General features: G+C 48.8%; 2 protein-coding genes across 4 annotated transcripts; one reads left to right on the forward strand and one right to left on the reverse strand.

Annotated features, from left to right (window-relative positions):
* Positions 1-93: 93 nt before the first annotated feature.
* Positions 94-7,212, reverse strand: LOC310837586 (cholinesterase-like). Its single transcript, XM_083724423.1, has 4 exons — positions 7,067-7,212; positions 3,507-4,968; positions 1,729-1,868; positions 94-416 (listed from the first exon to the last, which is right to left on the reverse strand). Exons 2-4 carry the CDS (start codon positions 4,961-4,963, stop codon positions 376-378), a joined length of 1,638 nt encoding a protein of 545 aa, XP_083580549.1. The 5' UTR covers positions 4,964-4,968; positions 7,067-7,212; the 3' UTR covers positions 94-375.
* Positions 7,213-8,310: 1,098 nt separating this feature from the next.
* Positions 8,311-14,076, forward strand: RPP21 (ribonuclease P subunit p21). 3 transcript variants are annotated; one of them, XM_083725371.1, is made up of 6 exons: positions 8,311-8,710; positions 9,328-9,441; positions 10,447-10,547; positions 11,073-11,155; positions 12,558-12,704; positions 13,449-14,076. In XM_083725371.1, the coding sequence occupies exons 2-6, from the start codon at positions 9,394-9,396 to the stop codon at positions 13,595-13,597; spliced, it is 528 nt and encodes a 175-aa protein (XP_083581497.1). In that variant the 5' UTR covers positions 8,311-8,710; positions 9,328-9,393; the 3' UTR covers positions 13,598-14,076. The 3 variants fall into 3 exon arrangements, with proteins under 3 accessions (XP_083581497.1, XP_083581495.1, XP_083581496.1); XM_083725369.1 differs by having other exon boundaries at positions 8,625-8,751; XM_083725370.1 differs by having other exon boundaries at positions 8,636-8,766.
* Positions 14,077-16,537: the final 2,461 nt, after the last annotated feature.

Raw genomic sequence — 16,537 nt, forward strand, 5'->3', positions numbered from 1 at the left:
CCTCTGGAGCCCCCTCTCTCCCTCTGGCTCCGATGGCAGTTCCCTGACAGTGGAGGTATAATAAAAAAGGAAATAATCACCAGACTCCAAAAGTTCTCAAAAGTTGCTGCTGGCTTCTTTTATTTGTTTGTGGCTGTGGAATCTTAGAGCAAAGGCTAAAATCATATTTTAAAGCTGTTGTTAATGACTGAATGCATCTGAAAACACTTCTTTCGCTCTCGTTTTTCTTTGAAAAGTGAGATCCTCAAGATATTCACACACAAAGTAAAATCGACCTGCATGAATCCACATTGCTTGGCTGAGATTCGGGATAGCTGAAGAACGAGGATAGTTGCATTTTTAAGTGAAATCTACATCATCCATTTCCAGATACTTTTACCAATCAGAGTCACTTTCTTCATCCATCAGCTCAGAGTCTGGAAAACAGAAAGGCATGTTTGGGTAAAGGAAGCTGCAGTAGGAAAAATGCTGGGGTTGCAAATCGCATTCCCACTTGCATTGCAGGGTCAATTATTCCTGATATAGAACCATTCTGAAACGAATGGAAAATTGTGGGGCACCTCTCCCCATACCAACCATCTGTGCCCTCAGATTGATAGGAGGGGGCGGGCTCCGCTTGTGCCTCCACCAATGAATTTTGCTCATTCTGCAGGGATGAAAATGAGAGCCTTTTCTGTGGTGGCACCTTAGTTATGGACACACACCCTCCCCTTGTAAGCATAAGAACACTAACAGGTTTCTTGCATCTGGTGAAAACCCCTTTCTGACCTCTCTGCTTGGAGGACTAGAGCAGTGTTTCCCAACCTTGTGCCTCCAGCTGTTTTTGGACTACAATTCCCATCATCCCTTGCCACTGGTCTTGCTAGTCAGGGATGATGGGAGTTGTAGTTCAAAAACAGCTGGAGGCACAAGGTTGGGAAACACTGGACTAGAGGGTTGTCTTAGGCTGTGTACATAGACCTACAATGTCAGGAAGTCTGCCCCAATAGGAGGTGACCTTAGAAAGCACCGTCTGCATATGCAGGCAGGCTGAAATGATGATGATATTTATATGCTGCCCATCCGACTGGGTTGCCCCAGCCACTCTGGACGGCTCCCAGAAAAATATTAAAAACACAATAAAACATCAACCATCAAAAACTTCCCTGAACAGGGATGCCTTCAGGTGTCTTCTAAAAGTCAAACAGTTGTTTATTTCCTTGACATCTGCTGGGATAGCATTTCATATGGTGGGCGCTACTACCAAGAAGGCCCTCTGCCTGGTTCCCTGTAACCTCAGTTCTCTCAATGAGGGAACCGCCAGAAGGCCCTCGGTGCTGGACCTCAGTGTTTGGGCTGAAAGATGGGGGTGGAGATGCTCCTTCAAGTATACTGGGCTGAGGTCGTTGAGGGCTTTAAAGGTCAGCACCAACACTTGTTGTGCTTGGAAGCGCATCCTCGGCATAAAACTTTTCCAGAAGAATACGCTTTAGATCGGCAAATAAGACAGGGGTGGCATATGGATGAGGCCGTGTGTACAGCACCCCAAAGCAGCACTTGCACCCAACACGGGGTCACATTATCACAGAGTGTGCTGGTGCCCATCAAGTGACCAGCTGGCATGGGCGGGGCAAGACAGTGTCACAGGCAGATGCTCCCAAATTACATTGAACAGGAGGGTTATATGACTGGGCTGTGGTATCTTCCAACTCCCCCCACCCGCCAGCCTGAAACCGTGCTCTTCCTGACCCTTAAATCCTTCAGTGGCTAGCCACACCCAGAAGCCACAGTAATGGGTGGGCGACACCTCCTCGGCCTGAGCTGGCTCTGTGGTAATGCGGAAGAAATTCTCTCCTGTGTAGACAGGCCATGCTCCATCATCAGGAGACCTGTGAGGGGATGCAAACGTCGCCAATCAGTAAAAGGAATAAGAATGAGATAAAAATCAAGTGCAGAAATGTAATAAAATTCCACTAGTTAAGCGCCACAATCAGCACAACCATGGAAGTTGCTCTGTGACAAAGTGCAAATGGGCGGGTCTTTCCTCAACCCCCTGTCACTCAGCTGCCGGGTAGGATGACAGTAGCCAGAGTCGTGTTTGAGCAGGTTGGAAGCAGGCTGGAAGCTGTAGACACAGGACTCAGCTAAAGGTAAAGGTAAAGGTACCCCTGCCCGTACGGGCCAGTCTTGACAGACTCTGGGGTTGTGCGCCCATCTCACTCAAGAGGCCAGGGGCCAGCGCTGTCCGGAGACACTTCCGGGTCACGTGGCCAGCGTGACATCGCTGCTCTGGCGAGCCAGAGCCGCACACGGAAACGCCGTTTACCTTCCCGCTGGTAAGCGGTCCCTATTTATCTACTTGCACCCGGAGGTGCTTTCGAACTGCTAGGTTGGCAGGCGCTGGGACCGAGCAGCGGGAGCGCACCCCGCCGCAGGGATTCGAACCGCCGACCTTTCGATCGGCAAGTCCTAGGCACTGAGGCTTTAACCCACAGCGCCACCTGCGTCCCTACAGGACTCAGCTACACAGCTGCAAATATAACATTTTAAGTGTGTTTTAAGCGCATTATACAAATGTGCCACTAGATGGCAATGGTGAGCTTTAGGCAAATGCCATATATTTTTCAAGACGCCTTTTAGAAAAGGTATTTAAACAGTGTTTTTTATATGTTTCTAGAGTCCACCACCAAGTCATGTTTGCTCTGTGCCTGCGAAGAATGGAGAAGCATGATCTATTGAGGGGTGAATGCTGCAAGCCCCTCCATCTTGTGCTCGGGTTATATAGGTTTATCCTAAAAATGCCACAGTCACCGCTGACCTTCACTCAAGAAAACTGAATGCCACCATCTAAATCAACATGCACTGCTGCTCAAAAGCAAGGCCATGTTTAACTTTTTGCCAGTTTGCTTTTCCTGGCCTTGATAAGATAACATGGGATGTTTTGAAGAACATAACCAAACCCGTTTACGATCCTGCGATAGTGTCAATACAACAACTCACAATAGTAAGCTCAGAGCTTTTTCAAAAATACATAAATAAAACGATGACCCTTCCTTCCTCCTTATTTTCTGTTTTTAGAAGAAATGCTGATCCCCCCCCCACTTCTTTACTGTTGTAAGCCACTTTGGGTAAGCTTTGCCTGGAAAAGTGGCATATAAAATGTGGGGAGGGGGAAGCAATGATGGTTGCTGTTCTGCCAATTCAGGCAATCACTGGTTATGATAAACAAAGCCAAGAAATTTGGGCTGCATGCACACTCTACATTTAGAGCACATCTCCTCCCCAACCCCAAAGAATCCTGGGAACTCTAGTTTGTTCAGGGTGCTGAGAATTGTAGCTTAAGTGAAGAGTAATCTGCAGTTCCCAGGATTCCTTGTGGGGGGGGGTGCTTTGAATGTTCAGTGCGTACGAAGTCTTGTTCTCAAAATGGGGAAGAGGAAGAGTGCCCAAATGGGGAGCTTGGTATTCAAAGAGAACAAGGACCAGCTCTTCTGTTGGCGGTGCTAAAGACTGGAGGGATCACTTACCCGGTCCTTGTAAACTGTCCCCAGTAGCTCATAACCCTTTGGCTCAGAGTCCTCTCAGCCCCTGTGTATCCCGACGTAGACAGTGGGTCACCAAACAGAAAGGGCAGCTCAGAGCAATGGGGCACTCCAACCCAGTCGGAGACGGTTACAAAAGAGGGCTGGTGAGTGAAGGAGTAAGCAAATGCCAGGCTTTGGGCTTCTGCCACACGGGTGGCCACCACAGCCACAGGGCACAAGAAAAAGTAGTCTCCAGAAGCTTTGATCAAGGCGTTTCGATATCGTTCTTCCCCCTGCTCCTCCTGACTGTAGATGGTTGCTGCGGCTTTGATGATCACCTCAGGTGCCTCTGGGACCATCAGACGGAGGCCCTCCAAGAGTTGCTCGTAGTTAATCAGGCTGTCGTTGTATAGGCTGAAACCAGGGGCATTTCCTGCGAGGAAGATGGTGCCTTCATCACGGGTGAAGCCGGTCAGGATGGGTTTGTCCAAGAATTGCCCAGCTTCCAGAAGTTTAGAAGGGGCATCCGGAAGGAATTCCCCATCGGTCGTGGGCACGAAAGAGAAACCCAACAAAGTTTTATGACTGAGGATAGGCAAGTCCTTCATCATCTCCCCTGGGTCTTTCTTCTGCAGGCATCGCACCACAGCCCTGTCATCACCCTCGGTGCAGCCCAAAAACCGGCCCAGGGTTCGCCCTCTGTTCACAGCCTCCTCAGGCCTCACCCAAGCCCAGGGGGAAATGGCGGCGCCGCTTTGTAAAGTGGCCTGGTCAAATAGAGCCTGACTCGCCGGCGAGAGAAGGTGGAAACCAACCGAGGCGGCCCCGGCACTTTGACCGCCCAGGGTGAGCCGGGTTGGATCCCCTCCAAAGGCGGCCATGTTTTCCCTCAGCCAACTCAACGCCAGGTGTTGGTCCCACAAACCAGCGTTCCCCGGAGCCTCTGGGGGTAGCGAGAGGAATCCCAAGGCACCTAGGCGGTAGTTCATAGAAGCCACGATGATATTCTCAGTGGCAGCTAGGAAGCTCCTATCGACGGAGCCAGACCCATTGAGAAAACCCCCTCCATGGATCCAGACGAAGGCAGAAGCTGGTGCTGAGGGTCGGGGATGAGGCACCCAGACATTGAGGAAGAGGCAGTCTTCAGAGAGGGTGGATTCCGAGTTTTGTTCCGCACGAGAGCCGGGAAGTTCTATACTCCCTTGGTGGCAGGTATTGCCAAAGCTGGTGGCGCTCAGGGTGTGGTTCCAAGGCTGGTGAGGACGGGGTTTTTGAAAACGCAGCTTCCCCACAGGAGGTTCAGCATAGGGGATTCCCAAGAAAGCTGTCACCGCACCAGAATCTGTCATGAGGCGTTTGCCACGGATGGGACCGCTGCTTGTGATCACCAAAACATCTTCCTCAGAGGCGGAACTGAGGCCCAGCAGGAACAGGCATGAAAATACTCGGCACAACATCATGGCAACTGAAAGGAATTAGTTTTTTATGTAACTTTTTTTTTAAATGACTGCTTTAGACTGTTTATTGTTAACAGTTTAGAGGCCTTTTGTTCTAGTAAGGAGTATATAAATCTTTTATTTTTATTTGGACGTGAAAAGCAACAATAACATACAGTGGCACCTTGGTTCTCAAACTTAATCCATTCCAGAAGTCTGTTCCAAAACCAAAGCATTCCAAAACCAAGGTGCGCTTTCCCATAGAAAGTAATTCTAAATGGATTGATGCATTTCACACTTTCAAAAACAACCCCTAAAACAGCAATTTAACATGAATTTTACTATCTAAGGAGACCATTGATCCATAAAATGAAAGCAATAAACAATATTCTGCAAACAATCAATCAGTAGCTGAACTGGGTTCCACACAGTCACACACACACACACACACAAAAAGAGCTGCAAAAATAAAAATAGAAAATAAATAGCAAAATCAGACAGACCCAGCGTAACACTCCAAACAGAAGTGTGGCACTCAAAACGGAGCACATTCGACCTCCAAAAATTTCGCAAACCAGAATACTTACTTCTGGGTTTGCAGTGTTTGGGTTCCAACTTGTTTGAGTACTGAGAACTAAGGTACCGCTGTATTGCAGGAGAATAACTCGCATCAAAGCAACAGACACAAACCAGCAAGGAGGCCGTTTGAAAGAGGAAACACAGAACAATGAGCAGAAAAGGAACTAGATTATGCATCCTGAGAGCCATAAAGACAAGAAGGCGTGAAGAGCTTAAATGCAGAGGTGGCAGCAGGCAAAAGGTCTATGAGAAAATTAACGAATATTTCCAAATGAAACAAGGATAGCCAGATTGGTGGAGCATGTGTCTCTGAATCTGAGTCGTGGGTTCGAGCCCCACATTCGGCAAAAGATCCCTGCTTTGCTGGGGGTTGGGTTAGATGACCCTCATGGTCCCTTCCAATTCTATAAGTCTATGTTTCTATGAAGTCCCACTTAACTGGAATGAGGACTGTACCATAGCCTCAAATGTTACTTAATCCTTTTGCCAGCAGGTGACAGCAAAGTCCATCTGTTTAGCAGTACCGAGGGTGAGCTTTCTCAGGATGGTGCTGGCATCTGTCTGTCTCTCCTCTCCTCTAAAGATAAAGGTAAAGGGACCCCTGGCCATTAGGTCCAGTCGTGGCCGACTCTGGGGTTGCGGCGCTCATCTCGCTTTATTGGCCGAGGGAGCCGGCGTACAGCTTCCGGATCATGTGGCCAGCTAGACTAAGCCGCTTCTGGTGAACCAGAGCAGTGCACGGAAACGCCGTTTACCTTCCTGCCGGAGCGGTGCCTATTTATCTACTTGCACTTTGACGTGCTTTCGAAATGCTAGGTTGGCAGGAGCAGGGACCGAACAACGGGAGCTCAGTCGCAGGGATTTGAACCACCGACCTTCTGATCGGCAAGTCCTAGGCTCTGTGGTTTAACCCACAGCGCCACCCGCATCCCTCCTCTCCTCTAAAGGACTGCCCAAACGTTACAGCTGTAGCTGCTGAAAGCAGATAGCAGTTGCCTTAGCTCCCTGCCCCTACCTACCCCGGTACCTCCAACTTTTAAAAACAGATTCTTGGTGCATGCAAACCATCTATTCTGTTCAGAAGTTCTGCTGAAGTAGAGAGCCGGTGTTGGGTTGTGGCTAGAGAGTCAGACAAGGACCTGGGAAACCAGCGTTCAAATCCCTACCTGGCTATGAAACTCAGTAGGTGATCTTGGGCCAGTCACAGTCCCCCAGCCTAAATGGCTTCACAGTGTTGTGGAGAGGGTAGAAAGCACTGGGGAAAGGCGTTGCCCTCCAAACAGCTGCTATTTGCCCCAAGGACCAAAGAAATTAAAACAAAATAAAATAAATCCCTAAATAACCTTTTTTTTTCAGCTGCCAGTGTGGGCGAGAAAAACTATTGCAGGAATGAGGATTAAATCCCCCACTTACTGAGTGGATGCACAGAGCCTTTAAAGCAGGAGATCCAGTGATGGAGATCCAGTCATTAATCTCCATCATCACCTCCCTTGTTTGGCCCTCAGCATTTTATCCTTCCTTGGGTGGTGGAGCAGAGCAGAAACTCACCTCTTTGAGCTATGATGAAGTTGTGGGTTTGTGGTTCTGAGCCAAATTCCCAGTTCGGTTTGGAAGCAGCTGGATTAGCAACAGGTCAGCTACTGGTGACTCGGGAACAGCAGGGGAGTCTGTGGTTATGAACCTGGTGTCTCTTTGCCTCTTAGCCAGATGGCATATCTCTGTGGAGATACCATATCAGTTGTGCCCCAGTGGAACCCCAGAACGAAGGTCAAAAGCTTAGGAAAACATGCACCTCCTCTGATTAAAGTCCCTGGCAATATCTTGAGATGAAAGATCTTCATCTGACCTATGATCGCTGCATGCACATGGCACGCCGAGAGCACATTATTTCCACCAAAGAATCCTTGGGATCTCATGCAGCTACAATTCCCAGCACCCTTAGAAAACTACAGTTCCCAGGATTCTTTGGGAGAAACAATGTGCTTTAAATATATAATTGCCCCATTATTAGGCTGCTAACACTGATCACAAAGGCCCATATAGTCAAAGCTATGGTTTTCCCAGTAGTGTTGTATGGAAGTGAGAGCTGGACCGACCATAAAGAAGGCTGATCGCTGAAGAATTGATGCTTTTGAATTATGGTGCTGGAGGAGACTCTTGAGAGTCCCATGGACTGGAAGAAGATCAAACCTATCCATTCTGAAGGAAATCAGCCCTGAGTGCTCACTGGAAGGACAGATCCTGAAGCTGAGGCTCCAATACTTTGGCCACCTCATGAGAAGAGAAGAGTCCCTGGGAAAGGCCCTGATATTGGGAAAGATGGAGGGCACAAGGAGAAGGGGACGACAGAGGACCAGATGATTGGACAGTGTTTTCGGAGCTACGAACATGAGTTTGACCAAACTGCGGGAGGCAGTGGAAGATAGGAGTGCCTGGCGTGATCTGGTCCATGGGGTCACAAAGAGTCAGACACGACTAAACCACTAAACAACAACAACACTGAGCACAGTGTGCATTCCTCAAAACACATTGGAGTTTGGTTTGGGGTCCTTAGGTATGGAGCTTGCTTGACGGTAAGGGACAAGTGGCCTATGGGGGGGGTGTTTCTGTACATCTTTTGAAGTTGCTTTGCAACTCTGGTCCAATGTTTACAGCATTAACATCTGGAAGGCCCTGGCTCCAATAGTCGGAGTTCTCCAACAGCAATCGAATTGCGACATCCTTTTCAGGGGGACCTCACTTGAGCCTGGCTTAGCCATATCCCACCTGCTTCTTCCTCCCACTCTGAAACCATTCCCTCCCATTTTGGCACTGGATTATGACGGCGTTCCTTGTCAGGATTCCAGAAGATCCGGGGGGGGTGCGGATAAACCACATCTGGCTTTGTCCTGAATGCATCCATCACCTGATCTTGTCCCACTCCAAGCATACTTCCGGTGGTAAAGTCTCTGAGCAGCGTCCCTTAGCTGTTTAAAACTTTTTAATGGTGCCTGCTGTTTCTGAGGGACCCTGTGCACACCTGGCGCCTCGGCTCCCTTTTGGTGCTTCGATGTTGGTTTGCATTAATCCACACTTGACTGAGAGCGGACTACATTTCCCAGATGCCTTTGCTGCATCAAACCAGGAAGAGAATGCACGCGGACGGCTCGGTTGGAGAAAGCGATTGAACCGGAGGCGCCTTTTTGTCCCTGCGTAAATTGTGCTGATGGGGTAACAATCTGGGGGTGCAAAAGGTAGGATCTTTTTAGGTAAGTCCAGGAGAGAGTGCGCGCAGATTTCCACTTAATGGGGATTTAATGGATTAGCACGCTGTATCTTATGCATGTCTATCTGGATCTACTCACTCTGCGTTTCATGGCGCTTCCTGCAATTTATTTGCAGCACGGCTCAGTCCTGCCATCTGTTTTCATTGCCAGGGAATTTCCTTTGCACGTTGTGGTATCGAGAAAGAACTTGTTTTAAAATAAGAGCAAGGTGATTTTCCTTAACCGCTTGCTTTAAATAATAAGAATGCAAAAATAAATATACTCTCAGTTCCCCCCGAGTGTTTTCCACATTCACCACTCTTTTTATATATATATATACATTTTCTCAGGTTACAATAAAGTATATTGGGTTCACAGTTTCACCCATTGATGCGATTGTTTTTATTTTTGGCCTACGAAGAAATAGATCATATAATTAAGATCCAGCAGTAATAGAAGCTGAAGACATTGAAATAGCCCTGTGAGATTGCATGACATAGGTTGCCGTTTGCTACAATCGCTGCCTTTTTTTCCTTTTTTTAAAAAAATCCCTGTTTACTGCAGGTTTCTCTTCTGTTGTGGCAGCACCATCACTAAAAAAATAAATTGTAAAGATTCCCTGTGTCAGCCATGATAAAAGACAAAGAAGCATTTCAGAGGCTCAGCTTCCTCTACCAGGTAAGGGAGAGTGTTCCTCGTACACCAGTCGTATTTGCTAGCTACCACGTTGTTCACAAAATACTGTACCTGCAGAATCCTCATCCTTTTTCTGGCACAACTGAAAGCCTCTACCCTAAACTGGCTTTCTTGTCCTTGGCCTTTTGGCTTCACTTTTATGATTTTCCCGCCTGCCTCTATACCTTTTGCATCACTGGCGGAGGAAGATGAGTGCGGGAGGGGGAGCACACTGCCCCCAGGAGTGCGATCCCCATGCCCCCCCCCAGCCTGCGCTAGGTCCCACGCCCCCAGGATGCGTGCCACGCCCCTACAGGTGGCACACCACACCCCCAGGACACGCACCAGCCCCACCCCCACCTGCTCCCCTCCCCCCAGTGCCGGAGAATGAAGCTCGGCCACTGTTTTGCATGTGTGTGTCTGGCTCTTTACTTAAAAAACAACAGCCAGTTTTGCAGCACTTGCAAAGGAAGAGCGATGTATAAATGGCATAAAGTGTTCAGTATTCTGTCTGATCAGATGCATGGTTATCCTCAGGTGACAAGTAATAGTGCAAGTGGTGGTGGGAACAGTGAGTGGAGTTTATATAATAACAAAATGCAAACAATGTAGTTTGCAATGATTCAGTTAATTCTCAGATGTATGCCAGACAAGCGCAATGCCCATCGATAACCGCTGCAGTCGGTGAAAATAGCACTGTAGTTTTCACATAGCTAAGTAAATTAAAACCTGGAGTGGGACAAACTGCCTAACTATTTTATCCTTTTGCCACTGTAAGCTCTGGTCCATAGAAGCTTATGCTATGGTATACTTGGCCTGCAAGCTGCTGCAGGACTGTACTGTTTTTACCATAAAAGACTTAAGTTATGGGCGCTGCCGTTGTCAAGGACCTGTTGCGCAGGAAAACCATGCATTTATGGAATCTGCATGGCCCCGAGTTTCTCGGTGGAGTGGGGGGTGAGGGGTGATGCCAAGGATGTTCAACTTACTTCCATTCCTCCCCAACAGGCAGCGCATTGCGTCCTTCAGCAGAACCCAGAGAACCAGGAACTGGCTCGCTTTTATTGCCACACGCAGAACAGCATCAGCCGGCGGCTCGTGTTAAGACAGTGAGTGACAGGACAGTGGTTAGGGGACCCAGATGCCCATGAGCCCCAGCCACTGGCATTCACAGGCATCCTTCATCTGATACAGGGACGCGGGTGGCACTGTGGTCTGAACCGCTGAGCCTCTTGGGCTTGCCAATCAGAAGGTCAGCGATTCGAATCCCCGTGACAGGGTGAGCTCCCGTTGCTCTGTCCCAGCTCCTGACAACCTAGCAGTTCAAAAGCAAACCAGTGCAAATAGATAAATAGGTGCCGCTGTGGCGGGAAGGTAAATGGCATTTCCATGAGCTCTGGATTCTGTCACGATGTTCTGTTGCACCAGGAGCAGTTTAGTCATGCTGGCCACACAACCCGGAAAGCTGTCTGCGGACAAACGCTGGCTCTCTCAGCCTGAAAGCGAGATGAGCGCCACAACCCCATAGTCGCCTTTCACTGGACTTAACCACCCAGGGGTCCTTTACATTTACCTTTACTCAGTTGTCTGACACAACGTTTGCTGCTTAACCTTCATTTCCCTTTGTCTTGCAGGGATCCATCTGTGAAAAGAACCATCTGCAAATCTTGCTTCTCGCCTCTCGTCCCTGGAGTCACCTCCACTGTGCGCCAGAGAAGTGAGTGCCCCTGTCTCTTCCTCCTCCTCTTCCGTCTTCCTCCTCCTCCTCCTCCTCCTCCTCCTCCTCCTCCTCCTCCTCCTCTCTGGTGCTATGTGGCTGCCAGGACCACATAACACCAGTCCTGAGAGATCTGCATTGGCCTCCAGTACGTTTCTGAGCACAATTCAAAGTGTTGATGCTGACCTTTAAAGCCCTAAACAGCCTCGGCCCAGTATACCTGAAGGAGCATCACCACCCCCATCGTTCAGTCCGGACACTGAGATCCAGTGCTGAGGGCCTTCTGGCGGTTCCCTCATTGCGAGAAATGAGGCTACAGGGAACCAGACAGAGGGCCTTCTTGGTAGTGGCACCCACCCTGAGGCACACCCTCCCTTCAGATGTCAAGGAAATAAGCAGTTATCCTATTTTTAAAAGACATCTGAAGGCAGCCCTGTTTAGGGAAGTTTTTAATATTTAATGCTGTACTATTTTTAACGTGATTGGGAGCCGCCCAGAGTGGCTGGGGAGACTCAGCCAGATGGGCGGGGTATAAATAATAAATTATTATTATTATTATTATTATTATTATTATTATTATTATATGTGGGGTGTTACTCTGTGCTCTGGAGAGGCCTCTGGGTCTGGTGCAGAGGGTCCCCTCTTCACAAACAAAGCCAAGAGTGGGCTGCACCAAGTTGGGAAGGCAGGAAGGACAAAACAACGGAGTGTCTTTCCCCTTGAAATATGTGTGGGTAGCACTGTCTACAAACTGAATTCCCCTGAGCATTCCCCCAGAATGGTGGCGGACCAGTTCACACATTCCTACTTGCAAGTGTAGCATGGCCTCCCCCTGGGAATGTGGATCATATGCTGCATAGGGGCTAGGTGCCCATGTCTTTGGGTGGCCAGACAAAAGCACCCGGGGGGGTGGTAGCAGGGTTGGTAAGGGGCGGAGCCTAGGGATAATCACGAGGGCCTGATGGAGATTTGTGGAGGGCCACATTCAGCCCCCAAGACTTGGGTTCCCAATAGCTGCTCTATAGGGAACCAGTAGCCCTCCAGATGTGGCTGACATCCATCTTCCATTATCCCTGTCCATTGGCCATGTCAACTGGGACTGATGGGATTCAACAACATCTGCAGGGTTCCCCATCCCTGCTTTTTTGGGATCCTCCTTAGAGACCACTGGAGAATTAATATTTCTTCCTAACTTCCCTTTATGTACAGATTATTAGATTGAGAGATGGGTTTTTGTGGTTGTGAGCGCAGAAACAAGTGAGGCTCGGCAAAGAAGAAGTGAGGGAACCGCTGGTGTATTTGAAAGTTTGGGAGGAAAGCTGGAAATATCAGGGCAGGGAAGGGTCTGACCCACTGTTTTCCAGGCTTCCCTGACTCATTTGCTCCTTGCCTCTCTCACCAGAGCGCCGTAATCAGCGGTGGACCATTGTGCGTTGTCTCACCTGTGGCCTCACCAAGCGTTTCCTCAGCAACCCCAACTATAAGTTGTGGTCGGAGCAACCTGAGGCGTTGCTGGAGAAGCAGACGCCCCCTAGTGAAGGAGCAAAAGGTGAGTGAAGATGTTAAGTGTTCTTAATATAATAATAATAATAATAATAATAATAATAGTTGTTGTTGTTGTTGTTGTTATATCCCTCCCCTTCGAGCTGAAAATTTCCAGGGTGGTAGACAACGTTTCATCAAATAATAGTACAGCTTGTTCTAATACAAGACAGTAGTTGCCATAAAATTTTAAAACCAGCAAGCATTGTCATATTATTAAAACAAAACAAAACAAGATAAGGAAGAGCAAAACAACCCATCGTTTAATCTGCCCTTTTCTGAAAGCTGTTCCTTGGGGGGGGAGGGGTCAGCTGTATCTCCAGTGGCAGGGAGTTTCATATCCAGGGCGCCATGGCATAGAAGGCCCTGCCTTGGGCTGTCATAAAATGAAATGCACCTGTTGATGGAAGTATAGTAAACACTTTTCCAGCTGATCTTAAGCCGGTGCTTAAGCCCCAATGCCTTCTCATAATTCTCTTGAATAAAGGCCTTAAGTTGTTGGGGAAATATGATAGGGAAACGTTTGGAAAGTTTCCATACAAAGGGAAGGAATTTTGCACAGACAAAGAGGGGGCAATTGTTGCAGTGGCAGCCATTTTAAGGGTCTTGAGAAAGTTGAAGGGGAGTGAAGATGTGGGCAGCAAATGTTTGGAGGCCCAAACTAGGTGTGGAGAATGTAGCTGTGGAAAATATTTTTAGGAAGAAGCTTCAGCGGAATCACCTTGGGCTGTTTTTCTTTCCTTGTGTCCAGCTTCAGGCCAGACCCCCAGCTCAGTGCAACAGCCCCCCAAGGCCTCCCGAGCAGAAAAGGCAACACCACCTGCAAGTTCTGGACCTCGCAGCTATGCCTCTGAGGAGACGACAGCAGGCACCAAATCTAAAGGGAAGAAGGGGCAATGAACTCTTCCCAGTCAGGCAGGCAACTGTGGCTTGGTAGCAAACGCATAAGCCCCAAGTCGGGGCAGAAGTGTCAAATGTGCTTAATACGATTATTGACTGTGGAGAAAGGACTCTGGATTGTTTGGAAACCAAAACCTAACTGTGAACTTGAATGGCTCAGGTGATTTGAGTTCAGTGATAACGGCCCTCTTTTATAGCGCAACTCGCTTTGAGGCACCAGTAAGAGAGGGGCGGCAGCCCATAGCGGCCTAGTGAATACCACGGCCTGCATTTCTTTTCTCCCACCATCTCCATAGCTTGAGGTTCATTTTCCACCTGGAGGGGTGTCTCCACTTAGGAATTGTTGGAGACCAGGAGATTTTGTTGAACTCCTTCCCATTGGAACTTGAGGTGAAGCGATGATGGGGAAATAGCTTCCCATCCGATCTCAAGTACTACGCTATGTAAAAACTTGGAAATAAAATTTTGTTTCAACAGGATCATTCTTGCGTTGTATTCTGAGTCATGCAGAGCAATAGAGCGGCTTCACCCTCAAAGACCTAGTGATGAAGTAAATGCCACACATAAGACTTTGAAGATGGCTCTTTAATTGCAGGATGGCAACTATGACCAGCAGTATCATACATATACAGTGGTACCTCGGGTTAAGTACTTAATTCGTTCCAGAGGTCCGTTCTTAACCTGAAACTGTTCTTAACCTGAAGCACCACTTTAGCTAATGGGGCCTCCTGCTGCCGCTGCACCGTTGCTGCGCGATTTCTGTTCTCATCCTGAAGCAAAGTTCTTAACCCAAGGTACTATTTCTGGGTTAGCGGAGTCTTTAACCTGAAGCGTATGTGTCAGGGGTTCAGGAGCAGAGACACAGGAGATGGAGCAAATGGAGAGTGAGGAGGAATCCGAGGGGGGTGTAGGTAGTGACAGTGGTCAGAGAGATTCCACGAGTCTCTCCAGCGAATCGGAAGATTCACAGAAAGGAGCGCCGATGGCCAGGGCAAGGGGGGTGCCAAGGGGGAAACCCCAGAAGGAAGGGGCCAGCGGGGACTCCCTGAGCAGCAGTTGGAAATCAGGACCAGCTTCCCCACCAGAGCGCAGTGGGGGCGAGGAGTCCCAGGCATCGGGACCAGTGTTCTCACCACCAGAGAGAGGAGATGAGTCAGGATTGACCACGCCTCCATCGGAGAGCGGGGAAACGGTCAAGAGGAAAGTCACAGGCTGGGCGCGCGCGCGCCAAGTTCAAATGTACAGGCGAGCGGCACAACAGGTAGCCCGGATAGGGAGCCAGGTCCTAAAGCCCGCCGGAAGGAAGGGCAAGACTCAGGGGGGTCAGCGTCAGAAGAGTCCAGGAAGGAGGAAACCCCAGGGGGCAGAAGGACCCAGAGGAGGAAGGAACAGCGCAGGAGGTGGAGCCGGGCTAGGATCTTAAACTGGTGCGGAAGGGATAGTGACTCAGAGGGGACTTCGCCGATCTAGAGTCAAGACGTTCTGGGGTTTGAAATGGAAACTAAACTTCAATAAAGACTTTTGTACATTACATCAACCGGGCGTTGGTCCTCTGTGAGCTGGGACCTAGAGGCAGCTCTGACAGTATGTAACCTGAGGTACCAGGTTACATACGCTTAAGTCCAGTGCAATGTGTTTCACTCTCTTGAGCCCAAGAGAGGGTCTTCTTGCTTCTAAAACTGCTTTGAAGCAGACCATAAATTATACCATCGACCATTCTGGAGCAACTCTCCGAACTAGGAGTAGGTGGCACCGCTTTGCAGTGGTTCCAGTCCTACTTGGATGGTCGTTCCAAGAGGGTATTGCTTGGGGAATGCTTTTCAGCCCCATGGAACCTTCGATTTGGGGTTCCTCAGGGCTCAATCCTATCCCCCCATGTTGTTTAACATCTACAGGACACCACTGGGTGGGGTTATCTGGAGGTTTGGAGTACGTTGTCAGCAGTATGCTGATGACACTCAGCTCGTACAGTGGTGCCTCGCAAGACGAAATTAATTCGTTCTGCGAGTTTTTTCGCCTTGCGATTTTTTTGTCTTGCGAAGCACGGACTTTGGAAAAGCTTCAAAAAGCACCAAAGTCTTCAAAAACCTCAAAAAACGCTACCACACCGCGTGCTATGAGTTGCTCCTCGAAGTGAATGCACGGTTTTAAGAAAAAGGAATGAAACTCGCAAGACAAAGTAAACAAACCTGCAAGACCATAGGTAAATCTGTCCTGCGAAGCAACTCAAAAAACGAAAAACCCTTTCGTTTTGCGAGTTTTTCGTCTTCCGAGGCATTCGTCTTGTGGGGCACCACTGTATTTCTCCTTTGCATCTGCAGGTGAGGTAGTGAAAGTACTGGACCAGTGCCTTGCCTCGGTAACGGACTGGATGAGAGCCAGCAAATTGAAACTCAATCCAGATAAGACTGAGGCACTGTTAGTGGGTGGTTCCCTAGACCAGATGGGTGGGAGATCGCCTGTTCTTGATGGGGTTACACTTCCTTTGGAGGAGCAGTTTTGTAGCCTGGGGTTCCTCCTGGATCCTTTGCTGTTGCTCGGGGCTCAGGTAGCCTCAGTAGCCCAGAGTGCCTTCCTTCAGCTTCAGATCATAGCTGTCAACATTTCCCTTTTTTGAAGGGAAATTCCCTTATTCCGAATAGGATTCCTCACAAGAAAAGGGAAAAGTTGACAGCTATGCTTCGGATGGTGACCCAGCTACGCCCCTATCTGGACAGGGATAGCCTAACTACTATTGTCTATGCTCTGGTAACCTCAAGGTTCGATTACTGCAATGTGTTATGCCTAGGACTGCCTCTGAAGGCGGTTCAGCTAATGCAGAATTCAGCGACCAGGTTGCTCACCAGAGCAGAACAGTTTGAGGATATTACACTGATCCTGGTACGACTGCACAGGCTACCAATTCGTTTCCGGGCCTAATTCAAAGTGCTGGTTTTGACC

The sequence above is a fragment of the Podarcis gaigeae genome (assembly GCF_964106915.1).
Source record: "Podarcis gaigeae genome assembly, chromosome: 2".
NCBI classification, from domain to species: domain Eukaryota; kingdom Metazoa; phylum Chordata; class Lepidosauria; order Squamata; family Lacertidae; genus Podarcis; species Podarcis gaigeae.